The sequence below is a fragment of the Amborella trichopoda genome, chromosome 4 (genome assembly GCF_054954075.1).
Source record: "Amborella trichopoda isolate Santa Cruz 75 chromosome 4, AtrichopodaSantaCruz75HAP2 v2.0, whole genome shotgun sequence".
In the NCBI taxonomy this organism is placed as follows: Eukaryota; Viridiplantae; Streptophyta; class Magnoliopsida; order Amborellales; family Amborellaceae; genus Amborella; species Amborella trichopoda.
This window is the reverse complement of record NC_142339.1, coordinates 41,752,352-41,769,191: the sequence shown is the minus strand read 5'-3', so window position 1 is coordinate 41,769,191 and position 16,840 is coordinate 41,752,352. Positions and strand designations below refer to the sequence as shown.

The 16,840-nt window shown below is 37.8% G+C and overlaps 1 protein-coding gene across 4 annotated transcripts in view; it reads right to left on the bottom strand.

Moving 5' to 3' along the window:
* The window catches only part of LOC18425115 (Ran-binding protein in the microtubule-organising centre protein), a 50,715-nt gene extending 36,416 nt beyond the window's left edge, over positions 1 to 14,299 (bottom strand). For 2 of the 4 annotated variants that reach the window (XR_002279420.2, XM_006829618.4), the window contains exons 1-3: positions 13,799 to 14,299; positions 13,469 to 13,570; positions 1,618 to 1,698 (exon numbers count right to left, since the gene is read on the bottom strand). Coding sequence is in view for 2 of the 4 variants with exons in the window: in XM_006829618.4 (XP_006829681.1) it covers positions 1,618 to 1,698; positions 13,469 to 13,570; positions 13,799 to 14,074 (459 nt within the window). In the remaining 2 variants the exon portion in view is untranslated. Of the gene's footprint in view, positions 1 to 1,606; positions 1,699 to 13,468; positions 13,571 to 13,798 lie in introns of all 4 variants that reach the window. The other 2 variants (XR_016053556.1, XM_020661900.2) reach the window with 1 other exon arrangement.
* Between the last annotated feature and the right edge of the window lie 2,541 nt (positions 14,300 to 16,840).

Genomic DNA, 16,840 nt, shown 5'->3' with positions numbered 1-16,840 from the left:
CCCACTAGTTGCAATAACAAGGCAATCATTGCTAGAGTTCACAAACCGGTCTAGCACGATAGAACCAAGGCTAAAGAGGTAGACCGACATTTCATTCGAGAAAGAGTTGCTCACAAAGAAATGTGCAGCACGCTATTGTACTCTAGTTGGGGGTAACCATGTGAACATTTCATTCGAGAAAGAGTTGCTCACGGAGAAATTTCCATCACGCTATTGTACTCTATTGGGGGTAACCATGTGACTTCAAGGAGTAAAAACAATCAGCTGTAGCCTATTCAAGTGCAGAAGCAGAGTTAGAAATTTTATTATGAGAGCTTGATTTTCTTGTGAAGGAGTCAATGTCCTGGCAGTGTAATAACAAAGCAACCATCAGTATAGCTCACAAACGGGTCTAGCATGATAGGACCAAGCATGCAGAGATAGAGTGATAGAGTGATAGACTGACATTTCATTCGAGAATGAGCTGCTACTAAAGAAATTTTCCTTCCATATGTAAAAACCGATTACTAGCGAGTAAGCATTTTCACCAAGGCCATTAGGAGACCTCGACGGCAAGTGATCCTTAGCAAGCTGAGCATGAGGGGTATGTATCCATGTACCAGCTTGCGAGGGAGTGTTGTGAATGTTAAAATTTCTACTCTTTCTTATTGTATTTAAGTCCCTACAGACTTATGTGTCTTTTCACTCACTAAAAAGATATCTTGTATACAATTACAAAATAACAATATATTAGAAGAGAGGAGTGCGTGGATTTTATTAGAATCCCACAAGATTCCCTCTCTAAACCTCTCTTTCCTTCGTCCTCACCTCATTTCTCTCTCGAGATCCTCTTCTCCCTCATACTACTTCTTTTCCGTTGTATATTTTAACTTAGGATGCAACAAATCAAACTCAAATAAAGTAACCCAATCTTAGAAAAATGAGGTCAAGAAACCCAAACCCACACTACAAAAACATTTAGTAATAGACAAGATCATAGAACTCAAAAAAAGAGAAAACCCAAAAAATTCCCTCGAGCGAGACCATTTTCCAACCTGGGGTGGGGGCGCAAGGTACCTTCCTTGGCCCAAAAGGCGGGTGCCTTTTGTTTGCTCACCCTAGGCTCGCCTAGGGCCCTCAGCCCACCCAGGAGAATTTAAATACCGATCAAATCAAAATTTGACCTTAAGTGCGACAACCCTTCTTGGCTTTCTAGAATTTGACATTTTGCATTCAAAAGAAGTTAAGTTTAAGATTTTGTTTCATCATCCAAAAAGTTTTAAACATTTTGTTTTATTCCTACGCATGGCTGGTGGTTAGATAACCAACTCGCACGAAGTTCCTTCTTTAACAAAGGAAAATTTCTAAAGCTATTGGAGTTTTGGCATGGGCTTGATTCATGTAAGTGTAGACAATTGACCGCCCAAGTTCAATCCCACTGCCAACCTACCCAAAGAGAGAAAGATTTGCAAAGGTGTATTATAGAAAATATTTCCTTAAAATGCATGTTTACAAGACCAATACAGAGTTGATATCTGAAAATTATCAAGCAAGAATAACTTGTCATCACCACAAAACAATATCTATCAAATAAATGTAAGTGAGAAGCACAACACAACAAACATACATCATGCATACCTCCTCTGCCACTGGAGAGGTTCTATCATCTTTATCAAATACAAAGGCGAGAAGAACATGCTTGAACTCCTCATATGCTTCCTAAATAACAAACAGCTAAAAGCAGTTAAATTCAAGAGATAACAAAACATAAAAGCAAAAATAAAAATAAAAAAATAAATAGGAAAACTTGCATTATCATCACAGAAATTAACAGAAAAATTCATCAAACATATAAGCCAAGCTCAATCCTAAAATTTCATATGATTCAGTAAATACAATATACATTCCATCATTGCTGGATCGATCCATATGGTTCGATAAAGAGTGATCCAATAATGGGATTTTTCGATAAATGGAAAACTTAAGTAAGATGCTATAATACTTCAAGATTCTCTTTTCATAAATAAGAATAAGAAAAATGATCCTATAGGACCCTCCCCCACCCATGTGTGTAGGACCCCAAAGGATCACCATTAAATTTGGCACATATCTATAGAAAAGTCAAGTCACACACTCATGTAATAACTTTTCTAAAGATCTGTGCTAACTTTAATGGTGATCCTTGGGGTCCTGCACACATGGGTGGGGGAGGGTCCTATAGGATCATTACTCTAAGAATAAACATTTTATTTTCCATAAATAAGAATACTTCAACAAATTTTATTTTCACCAATTATTTCACTACTTCGTCTTCAGAACTACACAAACGAACCAAAAATAAAAATTCATTGCATCACAACTGAGACAAGAAATGCCAATACTACAAACAAAATAACCAGTGCAATAAAGACTAAGCTTGTTCTCCATACTCCTAGACCTCAAAATCCCATAATTGTACACATCTTGCATTCCTCCTTGTGATGAGCGCAAGTCAAGGTAACTTCCGATTACATAATGTGGAGATCCCTTGATGATTATCATCGAGATAAAAATCACCTTGACCACCTAATTTGGAGATATTTTCTCCAATACTAATGTCCCTATTACATTTTGATAAACAATAGCACACGCCTTAAAAGGAAATGCAACAAACAAATTGATGACTAGGTAGAGAACTGTCCTCATAAATAATTGAGAAATAAACAAAAGATCAGGCCAGTGGAAAATCCCAAACATCAGTCTGTCTCTCTCAGGCCCCAAACTAACCACTGGTCTATGATTGTATGCCTTTCTTTTGGTGAAATTTCATGCAACAGGAAGAGAAAACATCCTCTCCCAAGAAAAAAAAAAAAAAAAATTCTGCCACTCAACATGGAACTATAGAAAACTTGTTGCTCCAATGGATAATGATTCAATGGGTCAGCCTCAACTATGCAACAATCCATGAAATTTATCACCAAGATATGAAACAAACTACAAGTGCTGGCTGCCTCTAACCACATCAAGTTCCTCTCACACATAGGACCCACATAAACTTTTCTCTTTTTTTTGAGAAAAAGTTAACATTGTATTGCTATAAGGAGAGAGAGTACAAAGTGGAGTGGGGGGAAGATGGGACCGAGAATACTCATGAGACCGGTCTCTCGGTCAAAAAATTGGTCCAGCGGCCTTATACAAAAAATTGAGCTTGGACCTTCGTAATTACAGAATATGTACTATTACAAAAAATGGGGCTTATAAGAGTGCCCGGTTACAGGAACAATAGATGTGACTAATTACAGCCCTAGACTCCCTCTGTGGTCCAGAGGAAAAAAGGAGATGGACCTGTCGGGGTCTTCGGGACAAGCCCCTGCTCCGTCTTTAGCGAGAAGGTTTGCGAATTCGTTCGAAGTCCGCCAAGTATGCCTCCATAAGACGTTCATATCCCTACGTATGAAATCAATTTCATCAAAAATCATGGAAAGGTCCCAAGGAGGTGTTGTAGTGCCTGCAGCCCAGGAAATGACGTTTTTAGAGTCTCCCTCCACTACCAAAATTGGGCCCCATGCAGGGTTAAAATTTTTGAGACCCATTAGAAGAGCCATGGCTTCTGCAAACTGGGAATCTTGGTCCCCAAGTATTCTGAGTATATAAAAAAGATCTTGCGATTATGATCACGGAAGACCCCTCCAGCTTCAGCCGGGCCCGGATTACCCTACGAACAACCATCGAAGTTAAGCTTTATGGCGTCTTCTAGAGAAGGCTGTCAGTTCTCCCATTGGCTGAGAAACGTATTTGCAGGGATCCCTGCAGAAGCCCTGTGATTAGACGCCCAAAAACCTTATGGAGAAGCACTGGGGCTTCCTTTTTGTTCCTTCGAAAGATCCTCTCATTCCTTTCTAACCAAATTACCCAGATGGTAGCAGCAATGGCAGACTTCCACAAGGTTCTACCACCTTTCAGCCAATGGCACATATAGTAAGAAGAGATGAGGGCCTTGACCGAGGGTGGGGTGACCCATTGAAAGTGGAACAACTGAAGCACCATGCTCCACAGATCATGGGCGAGAGTACAATGAATGAAGAGATGAGGGTTGGATTCCTCCTCTGTCATGCACATGGTACACCTGTTGGGGAGTGGAATACCTCTTTTTTGAATCTGGTCAACTGTGACAGCCCTTTGACAACAAGCTATCCAATTGAATGACTGAACTTTTAGTGGAGCAATGGTATGCCAAACCTTGGATAGGATGGAGATGGCATTAAGAGGAAACGTAGGAGGTTGGATGAGTTTTTATAACAGAGGGCCATTGAAAATGTACCTGATGGAGTGAGGGTCCATACTAGAGCATCCTTCCCAATCGGAGCTAAGAAAAGGGGGTGCAAAGCTATCGAAAGGGAGATGAAAAATCCGGTTGGGCGCCCACTTATAATCTGGAATCCTATATTTGTTTCGAACAACCTTGGCCTAGAGGGAATCAGTTTGAGTTGCCAATCTCCACCACCATTTTCCTAGTAAAGCCTGGTTGTGTTTTCTTAGGTCACGGATTCCTAGACCTCCAAGAGATTTTGGTAGTTGGACCCTATCTCATGAGATTAGGTGATTGTCTGGATTTTTCAGCCTGTCCAGACCAGAGGAAATTTCTCATAAGTTGGTCCAATCGATTGGCCACCGATGTTGGCAAGTGGAAAATTGACATTAAGTAGACCAGGGCATTTGCCAAAGTGGTTTTGATCAATGTGGATCAACCCGCCAAGGAAAGAAATCTCCCTTGCCATCTTGCCAATCGCCTATCCACTTTGTCTATGACTTGGACCCACATAAACTTTTTGATGTCTCCATTACTAAGATATATTAGTTCTTGTGACCCAAGGGCCCTAAGTTGCATTCGGAGCTTCCATCCAAACTTAAAATGATTGCTCCTGCGGAAGGGTTCACTACTCTACTTGTGCTCCGATGTTTTTCAATGACTCACATCATGGCTGTTGAATACACACAAGCAGGACTTTCTTTAAGATGGGGAATTGTAAGGACCACGTCACATACTTCTACAACGTTGCTGAGGCTACCCAGAAAAAGACATATTTGGCTATGGTTGTTCTAATTCTCTCTCTTCATATCCTCCATACACTGACATGAGCCACATAGAATATTCCTAGGATCCCATGGGGTTGTAGACCATGATTGGAATGAAAATAATCAGATATCGTTATCCAGAAATCAAATGGCAGCGACACAGTTCCAAATATGTTAAGAGTAAAACCAATTGATGCTGAAATGATTTATTTCTTCTTCATCATTTTTACATAGGACATATGTTAGACATTGAGAAACTTCTGTGCTTAAGGCGATAAAATGATTTGTTTAATTCTACCATTACATATAAAACAAAGACCAACGCCACCACCCGAAGAGGCCCTCCCTTAAATCCAACAGTCAAGGAAGGATAAGTCATCATATGAAGAACAGTTTTTAGAGATCATTTAACTGGGAAAAAAAAAAGAAAAAGAAAAGAAAAGACAAGAAACTGAAAGCCTCCATCTCTTACTGTTTGTCCTTTCTAATATTATCTCTTACACAAATTTGAACAACACAAATAAAGCTATCAACTCCTCTATCTCCTCATTTCCAAGAATCTCCAATCATGACCTCTATCTCAGGACAATAATCTAGGAAAAAGCCTAAAGGTTCTCCCGTCCAAAAAGTCATGAGCAGCTACTTTCTTGTTGATTGATATAGGTTTATTGTAACATATTGTTCAGACTGGGTGGCTGGGATATGATGTTGATCGAAAGAAGAGGCTTGGACATACTCTTTTATGGACTCAGGGTTCTTTTTTCCACAAAGTTTCTTAATCCTTTTAGTCCAGTTTAAGCTTGATTTATCATACACATGATAAGGATTGATCAACTGAGATTGAGTTTCAAAAAATTTTTCAGGAGTATAGGTAAATTCGAAAAGATGTTCTTGTTTTGAAAACATAGGTTCAGAGGTGGATGAACGAGGAGTATCTAAACTTACTTCTGAAGAAATATCTCCTGCCATGAGTTCGAAAATATCTTGGTTGTTGACTGTAATTTTGGTTTTGGTTTGAAAAGGCTGACTTTCTCTTACTGCATGTTAAAAGTATGATCTCCGTTCTTAAGCCATTCCTCAGCCCCTCAGAGTTCCTGTTATTAACATGAAACTCAAGAAAGTTTGTAGCAGTGTAATAAATTCACTGAAATTAACCTTTAAGTTATATTTTGTGTTATGATAATTCAACTCCTGCATGAACACTATTTCAAACCACTTACCCTCCCTGCCTTTTTTTATACTGGCGCATCTGCAAGCATATTAAAACCTGATCTGCTCCCTAAACAATTTTGGGAAACCTGCACCCAGTCCTTCAGAGCTGTCAATGGAGAAAAGTTTACCATCACCCAAATCAGCAAACTTATCCTCTAACATAGACTCTTAGGATCATTTTTACCCAACAAAGACCTCCTGATAGGATTTGATGTCCTACACCAGGTAAAATTGCACTGGACTTCCAAAGGTCTGCACTATGGAAACCTCACACTCCCATGGACAGCCAGTTTAGATCAACCTTTAACCTTAGAACAGGTCAAAGACAAAATTATTTCTGATTGTTGTGCTACCTCTCATTCAGAATTTTTGAAAAAATGCACAAATCCTTTGTGGAGAAACCAAAACTTCTATGTCAAACTTCCATTCAAAAGGAATGAAGACATAAACCCCACAAAAGCCTCTCACAGAGGACTTAATCCTGCAATGCTAGACTAGGCAAAGCAAGAAATACATGACTTGATTAAGGAAGGATTAATTGAACCAACTAGCTCCCCATGGGCTTGTGAAGCTTTTTATGTCAATAAAAGAGCAGAACAAGTTAGAGGGAAACTTAGATTGGTAATCAACTACCAACCCTTAAACTCTTTTCTTGCTGATGATAAATTCCCTTTGCCCAACCAAACTGCATTATTTTCTCAAATTTCTCACGCACATATATTTTCAAAGTTTGATTTAAAATCTGGTTTTTGGCAAATAGGGATACATCCAGATGACAGACACAAAACAGCTTTTTGTTTACCAAATTATCATTTTCAGTGGACTGTCATGCCTTTTGGTTTAAAAAAAGCACCAACCTATTTTCAAAAGGTTTTAACTACCATTTTTGAACCCATCTCAACACAAACTCTGATATATGTTGATAACATTCTCTTATTCTCTCCAAACCTGCAAAGCCATATCAAGTTGTTAACCAAATTCCACTCTCTTTGTTGTCAATTTGGCATTATGCTTTCTGAGAAAAAATGTGTCTTTACTGCTACCGAAATTGATTTCCTTGGAATGCATTTTCATAATGAAATGTACAAACTTCAACCTCATATTGCCAATCATTTTTCAGAATTCCCTGACACCTTATCCTCTGTTAAACAAATACAGCAATTCCTTGGCATTGTCAATTATATGTCACCCTTTATTCCAAGATTATCTCTCCATACCAGCCCTCTTTACTTGCTCTTAAAAAAGAAAGCACCACCATGGACTTACAAGCAAACTGAGAGTGTTCGTGCATTGAAATCCATTTCTAAAGATTTACCTTCATTAAAAATACCTTCTTCTGGCAAACGAATTTTGCAAATAGATGCCTCAGATGAATTTTGGGCTTGCATTCTTCTTGAGGAAATTGACAAAACAAGGATGATTTGTGGTTATAAAAGTGGAAAATTTAAACAGTCTGAATTACACTACCATTCCACTTTTAAAGAAATTCTTGCTGTAAAACGTGGAATAGAAAAGTTCCAATTCCACCTCATTGGTTACAGATTTCTGGTTGAAATGGACTTATCCGCTTTCCCACACATGATGAAGTTTAAAAACAAAATATTACCAAATCCCCAACTTCTACGTTGGTCGAATTGGTTTTCTCAATGGGATTTCGAATATAAATACATTTCGGGGAAAAACAATGTGTTAGCTGATATGTTTTCTCGACGACAATTTTCAGAGCAATCAACTTTCTCAGTCATTCCCTTCACAGGAGCTATTATCCGCATTAATGACACAGAACATGACCTTCCCGATGAAATATCTGAATTAATTCTGGAAAAAACTCTAACATCCAGAAGTGACCAAATGCAACAGAAAATGCATGAATTAGTCTTAAGAAATCATGGAGATTGCCTGAATGGAATTCGATGCCATCCATCTTACCCTTATCTTACCCTCTTTGAAACCCGGCATTATTATAACATGCCTAAAGAAGTACTCTGCCTCTTATGGTACTTAACCCAAAACCACCATATTTGTTTTATATTCCATGTAAGAAAACTCATTTCCTACCTAAGGCACTGCCATTTTCTTCAATGGAATAATTATATGCACCATAATCCCATAGCCCTGAATTTTTATAGATTCCTCCTAAAACATTACCATTACACTCACTGGATGGATTCTTTCAGACCCTTTCTGAAACCTTATGTTGTTATCAGTTTCCATCAAACTCTCAAACCGCTTTTTTATCAAGATTATACCTATATCACCCAACATCCCCTTATAGAGACTATTGGATGGTATGATTCTGATCTCCTTAATTTCTGGCCTACTAATACAAAAATTTGGTCCGAACTCAAAGCTACAATGTGTTACATTAACAGAGTCTCTCCAGACACTATTCCTTTGAATGTTTATACAGGACAAGAAGTATGGAATGACACAACCCCTCGAGGAGCAGCTTTACTCCACCAACTTTACCATTGGCTTGTTGACCATCCACCCTCAGAAGATGCACCAACTGATAGCTCAAGTGATGACTCATACAGTGGACCTTCTCATAGCCTATCTGCAGGAAGCTACGACTCAGACGGCTATCCATACGACATGTATCCAGATACAGACTGAGTCACTGTGGAACACTATTTTGTCGGCAGACACTGTGGAGCACTATTTTGTCGGCAGACACTATGGAGCACTATTCTGTCATACCCAGCTGTTTAACTTTTGCTTTTTAGTATTCAATTTTTACTATTTCAAGATGCCAGCTGTTGGCCATGTTGTTTGCTTTTAATTTTATTTTGAAGTCCGGCTTTCACGTCCGAAGTCTATAAAAGGCTTCATAAGGCATTGTAAACGGCAGGGTGCTTCTAGAGCCTCTCAGCCTTGTAGTTCTTGTGTGCTTGCTTTCTTCGTGCTTGCTTTCTTCTTAATTTCTTCTTATGTTCTTGCTTTAAGCATGTATCCTGTTTGATGTTTATATCTATCTTATCTTCTGTTCAAGTTACTTCTGTTAGGAATGTCATTCAATTGGTATCAAAGCCATGTTTAGATTTAATTCTCTATCTTGTTATGTTGACTGGTTAATCTGTAAGAAATATTCAGATTAGTATGCTCTACGTCTGTGTAGCTGGTCTACGATCTCTCGTATCAGAACACAGAATATAACTTAAAGGTTAATTTCAGTGAATTTATTACACTGCTACAAACTTTCTTGAGTTACATGTTAATAACAAGAACTCTGAGGGGCTGAGGAATGGCCTAAGAACGGAGATCATACTTTTAACATGCAGTAAAAGAAAGTCAGCCTTTTCAAACCAAAACCAAAATTACAGTCAACAACCAAGATATTTTCGAACTCATGGCAGGAGATATTTCTTCAGAAGTAAGTTTAGATACTCCTCGTTCATCCACCTCTGAACCTATGTTTTCAAAACAAGAACATCTTTTCGAATTTACCTATACTCCTGAAAAATTTTCTGAAACTCAATCTCAGTTGATCAATCCTTATCATGTGTATGATAAATCAAGCTTAAACTGGACTAAAAAGGATAAAGAAACTTTGTGGAAAAAAGAACCCTGCGTCCATAAAAGAGTATGTCCAAGCCTCTTCTTTCGATCAACATCATATCCCAGCCACCCAGTCTGAACAATATGTTACAATAAACCTACCAAAACATCTTTTCCCTTTATGGTTAAAAGAAGGATATACCCATATCCATTTTGGAGCCATAAAATTAGCCTTAACTTTTCATGGCAGAAAAGGGATGGAAGTAGTAACCAGAATTGCTTTGCTAGATACAAGATTTCTTGAATATCAACATGCTTGTATAGGCACCATTCAAACTACCTTAAATGCAGGCACCATCTTTGTTAACTTCTTCCCAAATTTCAATGTCCCTATAAAAGACCCCAATCTGAGTTCAGCGTTCAAAGTTCAGTTACAAATAACTAGAACTAAACAAATTGAGACCTCTTCAGTAGCCACTCTCCATTACCAAATGGTCTATCGTTTGCAAAACCATGCATTCGACATTGTTACACCTTTAACCCCTGAAACAGAAAACATTGTTTTGTTCATCAAAGTTGATAACAATTCTCAGCCAGTTTGCCACTATGTCCCCAGACAAATATCCAGGGAAAGACTGATTGAATTAATACCTTCCACTTTGGTCACAAACTATGAGAATTTGCAAGCTCAGAGCCAACCAGTGTTACAAATTGAGTCCAGAATGACTAGATTGACAGATGGTCAGGTCCAAGTTGATTTCTTACCCTCAAGACAAGAAAGTCAAACCAGAGATATTTTTCCAACCCATTTCCAAGGAATGCTCGAAAAAGTTCCAATTCTTGCATTTAACAAACTTGGCCAACCCATTTATGAACAGAAAACCATAATATTCCAAAGTCCAAAAACACATTTACCTCTTACTTTTCATTTAGCAAGCCAAATGTAAGACATCAGGGTAGAACCCTTATAATAAAGCTCAGTCACAAAATTCAGTCAGTCAGAAGGAATTTGCTTGTAACATCTAAATTTTGAAAAGCCACACCCCCACTCTATCCATTGGATCGAGTGAATATAGTACAACGGGAGTATGAACATTAACTGCTTTGAACATGCTACTTAGTGAGTAGCGTAGAACTTGAGTATAACATGAACTCCAAGGGAAAGCATATTGCATTTCCACTTCAGCTGTCTCTTAGGGGACATTTGAATCCCTGGAAAAACATTGTCTAAAAAATATATATTTTCCTGCATAATACACTTCTTGTGAAAAAATATTTTCTGGAAAATATATTTTTGCAGCATTTGGATGTCCTGGACTTCCTTAAACTAGATATATTAGCCCCTCAAACCTATTATTGTTAAAGAAAATTGCATCTTAATTAGTGGTTAAAAGATCATCAAGCAAAACACCACTAAACTTATTGAATCTAAGATCAAGGTATATGAGACCATGCATCAATAAATCAACAGACGGGAAGGGCCTTGTAAATATGTTGTTGCTCAAATCTAGCTTAACTAAGAGAGAACGTCCTTTGCTCAGAGATTGTGCTTGTAAACTTGTTGGTATTGAGGAGGTGAGAGATTAGAATGTACAGAGAGATCAATGACCAATGTCCCTTCAAGTACGTCATGGTTGCGCTTTATCCCTGTAACTACAAGCCCTTAAGAACCCTCCAATGGCAATGTGTAGACTTTGTAATTGTAAAAATCAATGAATGTAAAGTTGGCAGCCCGGCCGCCTAGGCAGACTTTTTAGAAAAACGCCTAGGCGTGGTCTAGGTGGACACTATTAGGTGGAATAAGCTAGGCGCCCGCCTAGGTGGTGTAAAACGCAGGCGCCTAGGCACCGCCTCGAACTTGGCAGAAAAAAAAATCAGGAAAGGGCATAAAATGTAATTTTACCCCCTTAAAAGGGGGGGGGGGGATAAGGGTTTGGGGCCATTATTGCCCCCAAAAACAATTTTAGTGAATTTTGGAGTGAGAAACTACTTGAAAAAAAAGCTAGATTTGAAGATTTTTTGAGAGATCGAAATATTTTTCAAAATCTTGGAATGTTCACGATATTAAAGGATATTCATCCCCAATCTTTTTCAGGCTTATAAGGGTTGTAAAAAAGAAGATTTGGGATCCCAAACATTTCAATGTGACGCACATCGAATGCACTTCAAGAAGGTTGATATGTTTCAATAGTTTCATTAGGTTTTGTATTTTTTTCCCCTTAATGTTTAATGATGTTATTATTTGCTATTTGTGTTTTTTTATACTTTGTCATATATATTTAATATGTTATTGCATATTTGGATTATTATTTTTCCATTTTGATATGTGCTTCCGGCTCCCAGCATCTTAAAAATATATTATATACAAAACTAACTTATTAAATAAAAAAGCAAATAATTCTATATACAGTAAAATCGGGGGAGGTGTGGGGGATTCAAATTATTAAAAAAAAAAAAAAAAAGAGACATTTGGGTGCTCCCTTAGGCAGCCTTAGCACCTAAGCGGCCCAAAGCCCTTACCGCCTAGGCAGACGCCTCCACCAGCTTGAACATTGCATATGTGTAATTTGGAGGGGTAAAAGAATGAAGAGTGAGGTCTATGTCTGAGTTTTAAAACTGAGAGGGTGACCACTGGCTATCCATGGACCAAACCAATTAATAGTTATTTTTCTACGGAGAAGGAGCATGCCATTTTCCCTTTCAAAAAGCAAAGCGCTTTATATGGGAAGACGCCCCAACAAAGTGTTGTATTGGTAAACTAGAGACAAGACCTCAATCAACAAAAAAGTAAATCCTTTTGTAAGGAATCACACGTCATTCGATTATAATGGTAAATGCAAAAGCCAACAAGGAGTGTCGCCCCCACCATCTCATACATCTCAAACTTTGAGAAATGCTTTTGGGGATCCATTGAGCATAATCAAGAAGCTAGGATTGCAAATGGATGCTAACATCCATCAAAATGCTGAGGTTTTTTTCCTCAAAAATTGCAGACAGCTCACCAATGGAAGCTTCCACCCACTGCCAAAACACACCTTTGTCACTGACATCGTGATGCTCAGGACATATTAATCTGATTGTCGATGAGAATGAACCCTAGAATTGATGAGAAGCACTCTATAGTGTGACCACGACAAAGGTAAGGTATTCATCAAATAATAAATTCGTGAAACACAGAAACTCTAACATGTCATTATTCATAAACCATGTACTTCAGTTCGGGAGAAAAAATTTAAATATTCAAATTCACATCTCTACCAAACATGAAAAACTATCCAAATAGCAAAATCATTCCCCACAATCTTGTATGCAAAGTCTTCGGGCATGCTGCATTTTATGTTACAAGATCTCCAAACGATCAATTACTCTACTATTTCGACAACATAAAGCATTGTGTTGCCATAGGATAAAACTTCGTCAATAGAACAACAGCACTTGAAATTATTCTACTGTTTACATAAGAATACTAAACATTGTCTTCCCACCTCATTAACTTCTAAGAGACCCACAAGGAAACCATAATTCCCAAAGCTATGTCCCCAAAATTGGACCAAACTTCAAAAGCATTATTATGTTTCACATGATTTGAATGACAATCCTATACATGATTCTAATAGCTCTAATTTCCTTACATCATGAGCAAGGTAAAGAATTTAACAATCTTCAGTTAGGAAAAATTCAGGTGTCAACCATGGTACCAAAGAGAAGAGAAGGAAATAAATACCGGGTACGCATCCAGTGCGCAGGGAGCAAGAGCCATGCGCAGGCATCTGATGGCCGAATCGCGATCTGCATCAGTCCCTTTCCTCAAAAGCTCAATGAATTTCTACAGATGCAAAGACCTCAGATCAGACAATCAAAAGCTCAAGCGAGAGAGAGAGAGAGAGGGAGGGAGAGTACTATGAAACTTGACACATTTAAAATCCACAGATGATCAAGACTCCAGATGGGTGCAGAGAGAGAGAGATTACAACGAAATTCAACACATTTAAAATTCCTAGATGTCCAAAGACCCCACAATGAAACACAAAGGAAGAGTGAGCAAGAGAGATACTTGTTTATGCAACCGGAAGAGGAGGCGGTGATCATCGAGAACAGAGGGAGCATGGCGTTGGAGGAGATGGAGCGCGGAGTCGACATCGCCAGACCCCAGAGAATGGCGGATCTGCTGGATAAGCAAGCGGGAATGGTAGGAGGAGGAAGAAAGAGAAAGAGTAGGAGAGAGAGAAGGCGAAGAAGAGGGCGAGGAGGGGTGAAGGAGATTATCAGCGATGGCGTAATCAAGAACGATAGAATCCAGGGCGTCCCAATTCACAGGCATCGACTCCATCTGCAAGTGTCTAATCTCCCTCTCTCTCTAGAATCTCCCCTCTCTCTCTCTCTCTACAGAATCCGAGTAAGTTACTTGCGCATCCCACACTTATCTCTCTCTAGAAACGAGGAAAGGAATTCGTCGTGCATTTTTACCACGATTGGGACTTAACCGGCCGGGGTTTGCGCGATCGTTTGTTTTACGGAAATCACGAAAATGGGAATAAGTGTAAATTCTCTCAATGAACGCGGGTACGTTATTTTTCCATAGAATATGGCTGGTAATTTAGGGATTTCGTGAAAGTATTTCATTTGGGGGGAATTATCCTGTATGATTAGGTGTATGAGTTTTTTAACGTCAATTGGTCGCAGCTCTCTTTTCACACATATTGACATCTAATTAATGTGAAAAAAACTCGGGCACCTAATTACCTGGGGTATTCTTTTGTGTCAAAATACTTTCATGAAAAAAATTTGACAGATATTAAGCATGCCCTTAGTAATTGAGAAAGTTGTTTTTCTTTAGACCATAAAACATTTGGGAATGCAAGAAAAGGTCAAGGTAGAAAACCAACGACTAGGATGTTTGGAATCCTAATGTGATAACTCCTTGTGAAAACAGGGGAATCTGTTGGCAACAATTTCATTTGTTTCCTAACCTAAAACTCTTAAGTTGTTAATTTAACTGGCAATTATGAAACTCGTTGTTTAGAGATTAAAATTAATCATTTGATTGAATTTTTTTAATTTTAATCAATTCATATAATTACTTACAAAATGAATGGTTTAGATCATAAATTATTAATATTATCTCTCTCCCCCATCCATCTCCCTTTCATTTTCATAGTATATTAGAATTACATCAAATTTAGCACTTTGTTGCTTATACAATGCGATTCTATTGATGGATAACATGTTCGCCCTTTCTTCAACTAGTTAGCAGATCCAACGTCCACTTCTAGCTTTGAGTCAAATTGAAGAAAATAATATTAACTCCTTTAAAAATCAGGTGTGGCTTTAGTAATTGGGTGCGGTTTGTATAGAAACTAGGCTCTAAACAGCCAAATTAGAGCCTACCTTCATAGAATATCGAGAAATGTGGCTTCAATGTTGAAAATCTTAGTGATAGCCTTAAGATATATTTTCATCTTTATTTATCAAGTTCAAAGCCTCAAAAATAGTGTAGATCAACATATCTATAAAAACTTGAAAATCGACGGTCCAAAAATGCGTTACAAAATATACTATTTTCAAAACTTGAAATTCATTTTTTTCTCATGTTCATGCATCTTGATATTGAGATGATCAATTTGAGGATATTTGGGAATCAAAACAACTTCTTCTAATGAAATTTTTGATATAGGCTTAAATTTGATTGTTTAGAACCTCGGCTCTATATAAACTTTTCCCTAAATATTTAGCTCTAATATTAGCAATGCAATGTCCCAAGCTTAAATCCTACCTCTGAACTACCCAAAAATGTATTAAGTCCTCTGATAATCAGTGCTAAGCATTATCCTAAATCTCAAATTTTAGAAATTTTTTATAACTCGAGTGAAATGCATCTTATAACTGATGATGAGGCCTTTTGAGTTTTACTTTTGTAGACACCCGCCTTGAAGTTTGGCTTGGGGAATTCTCAAAAACTTGTAACCCCGAAGCCTAGGGACCATACTAGTACAGTGAACCACTGATCACATGAGACATTAGTCCACAACCTAAACCGCAATCCAGACTTAGAATATCCTCATACTCCCCTAATATTCCATGAAACCCATTTTTATTAAGAAACTTGCAACCCCGAAGCCTAGGGACCATACTAGTACAGTGAACCACTGATCACATGAGACATTAGTCCACAACCTAAACCGCAATCCAGACTTAGAATATCCTCATACTCCCCCAAGACAAGTGCATAGAGCGAATCCCACCTGCACCATAGTGATGTTTATCCGCAAATCTATGTCGATCTCTGAGTGAGATCAATTCAAATTGATGCAAAATGAGTTAAAGTTTGCAGATCATTAGAGTCGTGGGGGTTGCCTAATTTATAGATCTAATATTTCTTGCATATCTAGTCCCTTTATAGATCTACTGCCAGTGCTAGCAATAGATTCCACCTTCTAGACCTTATGAAGCTTAAAAATTCTAACTAAATTTTCTAGAATATGAAAATAAACCAAAAATCAAATAAATGACTAATTAAATAAGCAAAGAAGAAAATACTTACCTCAGGAAAATTGAAACTTAAAGTTTCAAGCTTGGATTAGGCCACTATTCGCCACCATCTCCTTTTATTGAATACTCTTTGTCGCTGGAATTGGATTAGAATGCCTTCATTTTGGGTTCTAAGGCTTTCAGAGGCTTTAGGGTCCTAGATCTATAGTTTCCGTCAAGATTTCTATGAAAAGAAGATGGTTCCCAAGGTTTTTTAGGTTTTTTGGGGCATCCTAGATTTTTCTATGATTATTTTAGAATTTTTTGGGTTCTTTTGGGATTTTTCTAATTTTCTAGAATTTTTATAATTTTCTAGGAGTTTTTAGTCTATTTTCTATTTTCGATGATTTTCTAGGCAATTCTAGCTATTTTCTAAATTTTTTGGATTTCTAATGATTTTCAGAGACTTTTCAGGTATTTTATAGAGATTTTTGAGGGACTTTTATAGGTTTGGCCTTGGGGTAAGATGGATATTTTTAAGACTAATATTTAAGCTTCCAATCTAATTGGGAAAGGGGTATTTTGTTCATTTTTAGGCTCATCTTTTCCAATAACCCACTTATAAACT